Genomic DNA, 13,541 nt, shown 5'->3' on the forward strand with positions numbered 1-13,541 from the left:
TAAAAACATTAAACTTTGAAGGTTAATGCTCAGTCATCTGACTGCCCAACAACATCAACTCGTCACATACTCCAAGTTTCAGGTCTGTCTGTTTAAACAGTTTCGCACATCAGAGTAATTTAGTCATTGATTAAATTTCATAAGGTGTGTTTCAGTGTGGTGTACTGCAATAAACAAGGTATGCAGAGATGAATAAGTTGAACTAGAAGAAAATAAAATTCAATAAATTAAGAATGAAATGATCCAGATGGCTCAATCAATATTTCAAAAATGTGGACAAAAAAAGATGTCAGAAATTTATTAAATGCAAAAGATGATGATTTTTCAGTGGAAGGTTTAAAAAAACTTGTTCATAACAAAGAAAAAAAAACCAACATTAAAGAATTGATTTATATGCCTCTATGTCCTTATTTTCTACAATTTGTTAAATGTTTGTCTATGAGGACTAAGTTATTAATAGGACATATTGCACTAGTGTTATGGTTTTTCATAACCAAGGAAAAAACTTATTCAGAGGAACAAACAATCTTTATTTTCACCCTGAATTATACCAGACAAAATGTTTTTTACCCTTTCAAATAATTTAGGTATATATGTTAATTTTACAAAATTTTTTTCTTTATCAAATTGTTCTCTTCTTTGTATATTAATAGTTAAATGTGCGAGCTCACGGATTTTTTTGGGCTTCTTAAAAACCTAAATTTTCTGTTAATTATCTTTGGAAAAAACCTGAAGAATTTGTACTAGATCGGATTTCACCAATTGTGTAACGACTAGCTGAGAAAGTCTACACTTATGTGTGAAGAATGCACCGTCATCGCCAACAGTTGATGACGTGTCAGCTCTCGCAACAAGGATATAAAAAGGGAGACCACCAGAAGCTTGGGAGTTCGCTCACAGAGGTTATATTGGGTCATAGTGATTTCACGTCTCCCACATCAATAGAAGACATCTACCAAGCCCAACCCTGGCATAAAGAGCTGTCGTCGCCACATATAGTACTTGAAGGTAATTATTTTGAACCAGTGAACTCTCTCTCTACACATATAGGAATAGTCGTTAGAGTAAACCCTATAGAGAAAGGATAATTGTGTAATCGCCATAAGCGTATTTATGTTATTTGCATTTTTTCTTAGGTGTAGCCAACTTCTTGTAACCTTTTGTACTGCTTAGTTACTTATATAATAAATGCTTGTTTAGTTTTAACCCTGTCTCCTGTCAATTAAGGACGCCTGCCGACGCACTACCCACTCGATTTGCCCTCCTAGCCATACAACAGACTCCGAGATCAGGTTTTATCAGCCTGTTGCTGATTAAGTGGTCAGTAGGAGATTAACCCCTGACCCACGGCTTATCTCAACTGATTGGATGCAGATGATGACTGTTTTTCAGATAATTATTTAATATAAACATTTTTATTGTTTGTTCTATTTTGGTTTCTTGATTTTCTGGTTAAGTTGTCGTATTTTTTATTTTATCAATATACATTTTAAATATACAGTAATACCTTGACTTACGCTACCCCGACTTATGCGAACCCAGAGTTACGTGATTTTCAAATCTCGTCGATTCGTCTTTTGTTTGAGTGCCACGCAACTCTTGATTACTCACTCCCCCCACACTATTGTTCAGGTTACATGTTTGGATGTGTCGTGCGGAATCGACACATAGCTACAATTTATTTTGTGTTATTTATTTCTGTGTTTGTTATATCTATGGAGACTTGAAAGACTATGTGATGATTTCTTGTAAACGTGAATGAATCAAAAGACGTGATAAGATTAACAAGAACATTTATTAGCTTACATACATCCGACTTGGATTTTACACAAATTGCAAAATTATACCCCGACTTACACAATTATCGCTCGGTCCCACCTATTGCGTAAGTTCGGGGTATTACTGTATTGAATTTCATACTTATAGGTACATTTGATTTATAATTAAAGACTTTAGTTATCGGCATAGGCTTTACATATTTTTTCTATATTACTTGGTCTTCTTTTCTTTAGATCGTTATGTATAAATAATTAATACTACACTGAAACCTCGCGTAACAAGCAAAACAAATTGCAAAAAATTGAATTGCTTAACAAGGGACGTTTCACATAACGAGAAGAGGGAAAGTCCTGAATTGTGCATATGCTCCATCAGTCTGTGTTTAGCACTTGCTTTGCTAGCATCTTAGTTTTGCTTGTGATCACACATTTTTCCAAACTTGTGTTCACACATATTACATTATGAACATTAACAACCATCACATGTTATATAATAAATATACCAAAATATTATAAATTAACTAATTTGACTAGTGGTAGGCAGTTATGCTGTCGTCTCATATTAATATGAAATTCAATGACCAATTCCAAATTAAATTTCAGAAATGTCTAAATTAAAAATGAATTTATATTTATTAAATTTAATACAAAACTGCCTACCTCTAGTCAAATTAATTAATTTCTAATACAGTATTTAATTATAGCCTTTACATAGCCCAAGAATTTGGCATATCATTTGGCATCTTTATCAGACATATTGTCTGATTTTTTTTTTGTTTTCTGCAAATCGAATTCGCATTCAGGTTGGTTCATTCCAAACTAGAAGAAAAGATGATGATTCACGCTCCTTAACAATGTATATTGTATAATTTTCTTTGAATAATCATTATACATAAAACATTTGAGTATTTTTTTGGCACGAACACATTATCATATTTTACATTAATTTATATGAAAAAAATGGTTTCACTTAATGAGTGTTTTGCATTATGAGTAAAATTCTGGAACAAATTATGCTTGTTAAGCAAGGTTCCACTGTATTTTGTTTTTGTTTCTAAATCAAACTGGATATTTGCTTTAATTTGGTTTACTTGCTCTAATATTAATTCTTCATTTGTTTTTTTACTGTCAAATACAGTCATCCACATACCTATTGTAAAATTGTATTCCATGTATATTTCTAATCTTTTCATCAATCTGTATCATAAATATTTTTCTGCTAATCTCAAACCCATACACATTCCCATTGGTATTTCATTAGTTTGGATGTAATAATTTACTTCAAACTGGAAATAATTATTTTCTATTACCAATAAGCATAATTTAATTATCAAATTGGTGCATTTATTCTTAACAATGAATTTTTGATATCTTCTTTCTTTATACTAGGATACATTTTTTTTATATCTAATGACAGTAATTTCCTGTTGTTATTAATAATTATTTAATCATTTTTTAATCTCTAATAAATCGTCTACATTTTTAAGGCTATAATACAAGGTGAAAATAAAGACTGTTTGTTCCTCTAAATAAGTTTTTTCCTCAGTTGTAAAAAACCATAACACCAGTGCAATACATCCTATTAATAAGCTTAGTCCTAGTAGACAAACATTTAACAAACTGAAGAATTAAAGAAGTCTAAAAAAAGTATTAAAACCAAAAGTTTAAAAAAGTGTTTGAAGGACATTGAAAATGATCAAGATTTAAGAAGTGTTATTGTTATGTGATCAGTGTTAATTGCAATAAATCTGTACATGCAATTGTTAAAGAGAAAAAAAAGTGTAAACAATTAAATTTAGCTTCTATTTTAAAATGTCCAGATTTTGTATTTATTTAGAATTTGATATTAACATTTTATTTAATAAAGCTTTTTCTTTTTTTAAAGTCTTTCATTTTCTTTATGTAAGAATGTATCCCTATTATGGCCATAGTATTTTTACCTCTGAGAAAGGTGTTTTGCTAAACAAAGTAATTATGTGGAATGTATCCTCTTCGTTAATCAAGATATGCATGTACTGTACATAAATGATTCTCAAGTTTCTGGATAATTCTGTGGTACAGTTAAATACTTGGAGAAAATAATAAATTAGTAATTTATTTACTTAATTTACAAAAAGAACCCACAGTTAACTTTGAAAATAAGTTTATTGTTAAAATCTGAAGCAATATTCAAATCAATGTATACGTTAATGATGCAAATGTTGCAGGAATCGTGTGTAATGCAATATAAAGAAAGCATTACCGCATATTCCCTCAGATTTCTTTTCGAAGAGATAAGCATTCACCAGACACTTGATATCTGAATAAATGACTCTTCTTCGATTATGTTGACACAAACTCTTTGGGTGCATATACTTTTGGAATCAAACTGATCCAAGATCACTTTGATTGTTCAAATTGTGTATACAAAGGAAGTATGCAATCCAATCAATCTCTATTTGCACATACAAATTCCATCTAGGATCAACTGGATCACGATCAAACTAATCCTAATGGAGGGTAGGATTGTTTGGATCAGACAAAAGATTAAAGATGGCTGCATCCATGGTTGAAGTTAAGCTTACAGTAAATAATGAAGAAATACGTTTTAAATAAGTTTCCTTGTCAACAATTACACTTATAAATGGTAAGTAAACAATCTTCATTAAAATATCCGATAAATTAAGATGAAAAAAGTAAGTATTAAGAAATAATTTTGCGAGATTGTATAGCAAAAATGAATCATAGCATACACTTTCCCGTTTACTGCAGGTTTTTTCTTCATTTTGTGAAATTTTTATTTAAATTTTATTTTGTGGATAACAATTTTATTCACAGAGTAAATGTTATTTAAAAATTCGTATGAATGAGCACAATTTTGTCAAATAAATGATAATTCATAACACTGTATGTCGTTTAGTAGTAAGTGCAGTTTTAATATCGAGAGAGAAATTATTTGGAGAAATAATGGATTATTTTAATTTAATTAATTGATCCTTGTTAGTTAACATACACTGAGTTTCAAAGATAATATACATATAATATTTTTAAAACTCAGTATATGTTAACTAACAAGGAGAAACTACTATTAACTAACAAATGTTTAACTAAACTAATATGTTCTCTTATTTGCTTTGCCAGATAAAAATTTTGCAGAAGAATATGTTCAGACATTGTTAAAAAATAGAAGAGAAGAAATGGTTTTGCCTCATGATGGCAATATACATTACACAACTGCATACAATAATGATGATGCAAGTTCTCATAATATACTTGTACAATATAATGAGCCAGGTAAGAAGTTAAAATATTCTGCCTGAATTACAATCAAATCAGGTATGCTATAAATAATACCATAGCTGCAGTCATAATAATTTTGTTTTATAAATAAAAAAACCATACAGTTTTATGGTTGTGGATTAACAGAATAAATTATTGTGCATAGTAGGTCAACTGCTGCTTTATTTTGTAAATTTGCTGTACTGTAAGGGTTGTGAAGGTCAGGGAATTTGCACAAGTTGGTCAGAGAGTCATGGAATTTAAAACAAAAACTTGAGTAGGAACCATGTATATATTGCATCTTGCTTGCTTGAAAGAGTACATATAAAATGATGTTTCACAATTAGTTATGGTACAGTACATACTACATCAAGAAATGATGTACAAGTGAGACAAGAACAATTTTCACTGTATCAATTAGCTTCTCATGAATTTCCCCTGCTTATATTGAGAAATTATAATGTTCTTGAGCTATAACATAACAGATTCAGACAAAAACAAAAATTCAACATAATTTAGTTTAATTGGTTTTAATATAAACAATTTCACTAATGAATTTAGTTTAGAAAAATATGAATTGAGGAGCTGATTAATTTATCCTGTATCTGTTTGCTTGTGACATTATTTCTAACATTATCTGCTCTCTCTTTAAATATCCCATTTCTCAGTCTTGTTCATATGTTGTCTCCTCTGCCACATTTNTCACATAACAGTGTGGACCAACATGCCAGTTAAACTGACAAATATAAAATTAACCAGATCTAACAAAACTAGTTGTTAATTAGACCCTGTACACAGTTCTTGAGCTATAACATAACAGATTCAGACAAAAACAAAAATTCAACATAATTTAGTTTAATTGGTTTTAATATAAATAATTTCACTAATGAATTTAGTTTAGAAAAATATGAATTGAGGAGCTGATTAATTTATCCTGTATCTGTTTGCTTGTGACATTATTTCTAACATTATCTGCTCTCTCTTTAAATATCCCATTTCTCAGTCTTGTTCATATGTTGTCTCCTCTGCCACATTTTCTTCCACTTCTGTTATTTGCACTCCATTTTCTACTCTCTCTTCATCATTACTCCATANCTGTATCTGTTTGCTTGTGACATTATTTCTAACATTATCTGCTCTCTCTTTAAATATCCCATTTCTCAGTCTTGTTCATATGTTGTCTCCTCTGCCACATTTTCTTCCACTTCTGTTATTTGCACTCCATTTTCTACTCTCTCTTCATCATTACTCCATATTGATTCATCATTCTGTAGAACACATATGTTATGTAAAGTACAAAACGCACAGCTATAAGTTCTACATTAAGTCCATGCGAGACATATCCAAAAACTTCAGCATTCTAAAAAAACTAGATGAACATATGCTCTCTCAATAGCATGTCGACATGATGAAAACTTAATTGTTAAATATAATTTTAGAAGTTAAAAAAACCATTGTCTCTGTAGGGGACTATTAAGTGCTTTGAAAGTTGGTACACACCATCTCCTATGACATGAAAATCTACATGTGGAAAGCCATCACCACTGCATACACTTCAGATTGCTTAAATATTGTGCAGTCATGAACAGAGCTAACTTGTACAGACCAATGTAACAATCAATAAAGTACATTTTCTCATCACATACTCCCTGTAGAACTAAGGAGTGAAATCCCTTTCTATTTATATATGCTTCAAGTTCCTCTAAAGGGGTCTTGATTGCTATATGCTTCCCATCCACACAGCCAATAACTCCAGTAATACTAATATTTCATAGCAAACATCTGAGCAGTTTTCCTTGCCTTCTGAGCTGAAGGACAATTTATATTATGGTTTTGTGTATTCAGAACATAGCTCTTAACAATTTTCATCAGTCATATCCATGCAGTCCTCCAACAAACTCCAAATATGTCTCCAACTCCTCTGTAATGTGTGTGAAAACAACAGTACACTTAGTACAGAATTATCTCAATCAGTAAAATCTATCGTTTTGCTTACTGGTACCCCGAAAGATTCTTGGTTGGTAAGCAGCCACAGTGACATTAAAAGTTGCTGGTTAACTGACAGTGAATTTCTTCATTTTCCTATTACTATAATATTTCTTTTGATTGTAATAAAATGGGAACAAGATCCTTCAATGCAACACTTGGGCAATCTGCCTAGGGGGATGCCTTCTGGGAGGTTTTTTTAAGGGAAACTGGCCCCTATTTAGGCATTACAGACATGGAGAAAACTGGAAAACGCCACGTCCGAACGAGGCACAAGCCCATCGAACTCCCAGTGTTCAGGGAATGAAGACCTCTTGGCCATGCTCTTTTTCTCCACCCTTACTTTTATATTGTGCTAAATAATTAATTAATTAATTTAACCAAAATTAATTCTTCTTCTTCAGATTCTGAATCTAATTCCAATAACATTTCTGAAAAGATTCCTGAACTTGCTGCTATCTTCGATCCTACTTGTATACTTTCTGCCATGACAGAAGCTATCTGTATCATGTGACAAGGACTGATCTGATTTTACAGATTGATCCATACAAAACAAAAAGTATATGCACCCCTTGTAAATAGTTCAAACTGGCATACCAGACAAAAGTATACTAATAATTCCAGTCATCTATTAACAATGACTGCAATTTAAATGAACAAAGACCTGTTATTACAGTATCAAAGCCATGCAAATTTTTGTAAATAGTATACCACTGTAGGAATGCAAATACAATAGTTTTTAGATTTAGTAATAGTACCACTTCAAAAATTTTTGTACCTAGTTATCCACCATATAGTCTAGTTTTCACAACTGACTTCAAAAATTTAATGTTTATTTCTGAAAATTTAAACAAAAATAGCGTGTTGGCAATATAATGTCAATGAATCATTATAATACATAAAATGTTATTTTAATAAGAATGAAATATACATTTAATGCATGATCATAACTTATGCAGGGGTTATATTATAGAAGTGCACACTTAACAAAACTATATGCAATGTAGAAATACACTAAAATCCTAGATGTTTTCCTTAAATGCTTTAATTATTGGATTAAAATAATTTTTTGATTTACGTGATTTATAAAGACCTTATGTCAATTAAATTGAAAGTTAAATAAAATTTGTAACAAATGTGTGCAAACTACAAAACATATATATATGAAATTTTGTGGATTTAAAAAATTATCATTAACATATTGTAAACTACAAGGAAAAAAAATCGGAAGTAACTTAACCCACATATCACATAACAGTGTGGACCAACATGCCAGTTAAACTGACAAATATAAAATTAACCAGATCTAACAAAACTAGTCGTTAATTAAACATTAAAGAAAACATTCTTCAGAGTACAATAAAACAACATCGAACTTGACAGACATAATCAGGAAGAGAGTTTTCGTTTACAACAGGGCTGTGGAGTCGTGTAAAAATCTACCAACTCCGACTAAGGGAGGACTTGTTATCGAAAGAGACCCGGAAGTTCTGTCATCACATGATCTCAGATTAAAAGATTCAATAAATAGAGTTCTAATAAAGATAGAATGTAGAAACTTTTTATTCCAACACTAAAAGACTCCTCTAAGTAATATATAAATATGTATTCAATAATTTTTACTTTTCCGGTTGTTATACAAGTGTAGCGCTCGGCCAAAAAATGACCCTTTCCAAATTTTTACATTTTTGGACTCAGCACACCTTGAAATTTTGAGATATGCAAAAGATTTGAGTTTTTTTTTCTATATGTGTGGATGTCAGACTGTGTGTGAGGGGCATAATTTTGTTTACCCTGTTTGAAGCCTAATAATTTCTGTGGTCAGAATCGGAGTCAGATAAGGACACAGGAGTTAGTTATTAAGTGTCAAAGTGGTTGAACTAAATTGTGTCCCCATATACATTCTAAAATCTTAGGCAAGAACATCTTAACGGGTTTTACTGTACTATTATAGATGACAAAAAAAGCTTACTTTGAGGGTAGAGACTAGTTTTATTTTAGTTTTTTAAATTTTGAACGCTAATAACGAGTAAAATATTCATTAAGAGATATGACACATGACCCCTTTTATGTCTTCATCCTGTCGACCTTTAATTAAGAACCAAAATTTAATAGTATCAATGCTCCTTTATATGCAAGCCACAGTGCCACATTTCATTTCTTAAACTTTACCCATTCTGAGATATTGTTTTATAGCTCAAAACAGAAAATAAAGAAATTAAACAAATTACATTTGTTTAATTTCTTAAATTAGATACACATGCGCGCGTGAATTTTTTCCCCTTTATTGACTTTTTTGAGGGGTTCAAAAGGTCTCCAACATATAGATTTGCAAAAACAAACCTGGAGGGTAAAATTTGACACGATTCCAATACTTTTCCATTTTATATACATAACAAGTTGGGAAGTAAAAAGGAGTCGGAGTCGGCAATTTTTTGACGACTCCGGCTAAAACACCAAAACTCCACGACTCCAACTCCACAGCCCTGGTTTACAAGACGTTTTGAAATTCCAAGAGTATTTTACTTTGTTAGGAAGAAGACAAAACGAAGAAATTAAACATATAATCATAACTTTTAACGTAATGTCGCATTTCAGTTTTAGTATAAAAACTCTTTGTTTTTTTAATGCTCCCTGTAGAGAGGATTCTATAACTTCACTTAAACCAGCACACCGGCTCTTACCACACGGAAATATCCAATTTCACGGTCTTCCCGAATAGACCGGCACACCAGTCATTCCGCAAAAATACCGTAAATGGTGCCTCATCCTACAAAGGGCCACGTACAGATTTGGATTTCTTTTACGGCAACATCTCTAATCCCAAATTATTATTCTTTCTTCGCCGCCGTGCCCGGATCAAGTATATATCGACGTACGGTACCGACCTCATATCGACAACACATTTGTCGTATAAACATTTTAGCTATCTCTCGGAGAGGTAACAATAAACCGCAAAGTTACCATTCAAATATTTCGTCTGCAAATTTATTTTCGAGCCATTTGAAACCGTGCAGGTAAATTTCATAACATCTTGCCAAATGTCATTTACAAATTTACAGTTCCTGTTCTTTTGACTTTTTGTTTGAGTACTCTTATTTATAATTGCAAGTTTGTAATTACTAAGCACAGCTTCAAAACAGCAACTTTAAAACATTAAACGTTATAAGCAATTTACTTCAGTTATGATGTATGGCTTATAAACAATTACTTTACCGTAAAACCCGAATTATCCAATCCACCTCAATCCGAAGTAATCGAATCTAAATAAAGCCTCTCAAATTATTAAATTGATTTTAATCTAATTAACTTTCGAAACAGTCAACTATTTTCAACTCATTCCATTAATTTAACTGTGATTATCTTTCAATTTTCCGTGCAAATGACTTCTATTCCAAGATGGCGCCTCCAACACATTTTCCAATCGATAAATCAAAATGTTTATTGAATTTACATAAACATAAGAGATATTATAATGTATAAATGACTGGAGAAAAGCATATATAAATCCGAGATCAAATCAACAAGCGAAAAATACAACTGTTAAGCAAAAAATGACTTTATAACTTACTGTAACGTCAACATTGTCGTCTTGCAATATTAGAGTACTGTAAACACACGATAATTCACCTAAAGACATGTTTGTTTATTTTTTCCAATAAAATCTAGTGCAAGTCGCCTCGCAGCCTTAGCTCCACTCCGGAGAACAATGCACTTCCACGAGGTTCGGTGAAATGCCAAATGCTTTACTTATTTACCGATATATGTTTGCGGTATACGCCAAAAAATAGCCAATTTCCCGACAAATTCAAAATCGCCGGTAGAATTTTAAATACTTTCACACATTCATTCAGAAATAATTTTTCAAGCTAAAATCTGATTTTAGAACTGTACTTAATGTACTTACGGTAATCTAGTATGGAAGTGTGAGAACCGGGTTCGCCTCCTTTCATATTGGGCGAGAGCTACTTTTTTATTCTTTCCGCCCTGTGAGAACTAAGAGGGCCTCTTTNTAAACACACGATAATTCACCTAAAGACATGTTTGTTTATTTTTTCCAATAAAATCTAGTGCAAGTCGCCTCGCAGCCTTAGCTCCACTCCGGAGAACAATGCACTTCCACGAGGTTCGGTGAAATGCCAAATGCTTTACTTTTTTACCGGTATATGTTTGCGGTATACGCCAAAAAATAGCCAATTTCCCGACAAATTCAAAATCGCCGGTAGAATTTTAAATACTTTCACACATTCGTTCAGAAATAATTTTTCAAGCTAAAATCTGATTTTAGAACTGTACTTAATGTACTTACGGTAATCTAGTATGGAAGTGTGAGAACCGGGTTCGCCTCCCTTTCATATTGGGCGAGAGCTACTTTTTTATTCTTTCCGCCCTGTGAGAACTAAGAGGGCCTCTTTAAGCAAGCCCATTATGGGTTCGGCCAGGCCCACAATGGGGCACAGCCGGGTGATGAGGGACGGGGCCATACGTATCCGGACGGACCAAATCCGCACGGGTGAAAAAATCCCCAGGAGTTTTTCGGGGGTTGGTCCGTCCGGATACGTCGGGCCCCGTCCCTCATCACCCGGCTGCTCCATTGTGGGCCTGGCCGAACCCAAAATGGGCTTGCTTAAATAGGCCCTCTTAGTGCCCACATGGTGAAAAGAGTAAAAAAAAAAAAAAGCTACTACTATAGTGGAGCGTGCTAAAAACTAAGACATTATTGCTTTAGCTCCTTATGACAAAATATTCTGTAGCAATAAAGTTAAATGCGTTTCCAAACATTTACTTTTCCAGTTATTATGTAACAAGGGAAAGTATTGGAATCGTATCAAATTTGACTCAGCTTTTTGTAATGTTCTCCATGTTTTTAGACCTTGCCCGTGTTCTGTAACACAGATTTTTTGCTAAGTCTAGTTATGCTGCGATGTCCAATTCGTTTTTAACTATTGCTCGACTCCTCCCAACGCTAGAGTTCTAGCTAGTTCAGTCAGCTTCTTTTATCTACGCTAACTTCTAGTGACGTCGTTGTTTTTGTTTCGTCGTACGATTCGCAAGATGGCTGCTCGGGTTGGACTAAACGTATTTTACTATAATAATCACAAAGTTATTCTCTCATTCTAAAATGACTTCGAACTGTAAAATTATCAAACGTCGGTATAAAAGATTCCGAATACATTTTAACGGAAGATATCTGTCCATTATGTTGATTATAATTAAAAATTGCTTCGTTAATTCCATCGTGGTCTGACGCAGCTTCCATTTAAATAAATAGAGAGATTGCGGCCGACGTTTTCAACGCGAAAACGTGTACATCGGACGTTCAGCGCCACCTTCCTGTAAACCTAGACGTTTGACAATAGCGTTTGGAACGTCAATTGGATCATGATCGACGTTCCAAACGCTATTGTCAAACGTCTAGGCCTCCAGGAAGGTGGCGCTGAACGTCCGATGTACACGTTTTCGCGTTGAAAACGTCGGCCTCAACCTCTCTATTGTATCGGTTACTTCGTCCTTTTTGACCGGTTCGTTTATGACAATCGTTGCCATCATAATTTTAACTTCGTCCACCATTTTTCCCGGTTGTCTAACTAATAAAAATCGTTCGATGATGCTCGGAATATTATTAGCTCTTAAATAAAATGTTCTTTTCACAAGAAATGTATAAAATTACAGTACTGTATTAGACTTACAGTACCTAATTTAGGCCTATATACTGTACAGACGATAGTAAACTCAACTTACCCGCCTAAACTCTCCGTAGGGTGCAAGTAGTTCGGCTGCTCGTCCACTATTGGTCTAGATTCGACCAATCCTGTCGCGACACGAGTCGGCGATGACGTTTTACCGCATTTTACGAGTCTCTTTTAGCGTCTTTATACGAATACGGGTCGCAATTTTTTCGCCGCGATATACGAATCCGCATTATATGAAGCCGCGTTATTGGGGGTCTACTGTAGTGCACAATTTGTACACATCTTAATAGTACAATTTCTATATATCAGTCTCTTGCACTTACTGCCTCTGTTTTCTTTGTCTATTTTTGATGAGCAACTGCAACGCTTCTTTCATTTCCCACAATTATTAGTTTCTTATTAATTAAATTACCTCTTAGAATAAGGTGATAAGACGTCCCGCATTTGGCGGGACAGTCCCGATTTTTAACAATTTGTCCCGCATCCCGCGGCGTTTTAAAAAGTCTCGAGATTTGGAAAGATTAAGTTTTTGTCAATTATGGGTCAAACTTATGTCTTACGTTTAAGATTCGTAAAGATTATTTTGTATTACACGTATCAGTACCAAGGCGTGCGTGAGCATCGGAAATAAAGAATGCTGCGCCGACAAAACCCTTTGTGTTGGCGGCAAACGTGTATCGTATTTGAAATACGGTATAAATTATTATTAGTGTGGCGATCGTTAGCGATGCATCACGGGAACGGTACCTGAACCCTCACTTTGGATGTAGCTACCGTACAATAAATCAAACATAACAGCAAAGACCGACAGAAAATGACTCGGGGC

The 13,541-nt window shown here is 33.3% G+C and overlaps 1 protein-coding gene across 1 annotated transcript in view; it reads right to left on the reverse strand.

Moving 5' to 3' along the window:
• Positions 1–11,187, reverse strand: part of LOC111629476 (60S acidic ribosomal protein P1-like) — a 22,043-nt gene extending 10,856 nt beyond the window's left edge. The window contains exons 1-2 of the mRNA XM_023373391.1: positions 11,055–11,187; positions 10,594–10,652 (exon numbers count right to left, since the gene is read on the reverse strand). Of these exons, the coding sequence (XP_023229159.1) occupies positions 10,594–10,652; positions 11,055–11,064 (69 nt within the window). The 5' untranslated portion in view covers positions 11,065–11,187. The remainder of the gene's footprint in view (positions 1–10,593; positions 10,653–11,054) is intronic.
• Between the last annotated feature and the right edge of the window lie 2,354 nt (positions 11,188–13,541).

The sequence above is a fragment of the Centruroides sculpturatus genome, unplaced genomic scaffold (assembly GCF_000671375.1).
Source record: "Centruroides sculpturatus isolate CEXI.00-Female unplaced genomic scaffold, Cexi_2.0 scaffold85, whole genome shotgun sequence".
NCBI classification, from domain to species: Eukaryota; Metazoa; Arthropoda; class Arachnida; order Scorpiones; family Buthidae; genus Centruroides; species Centruroides sculpturatus.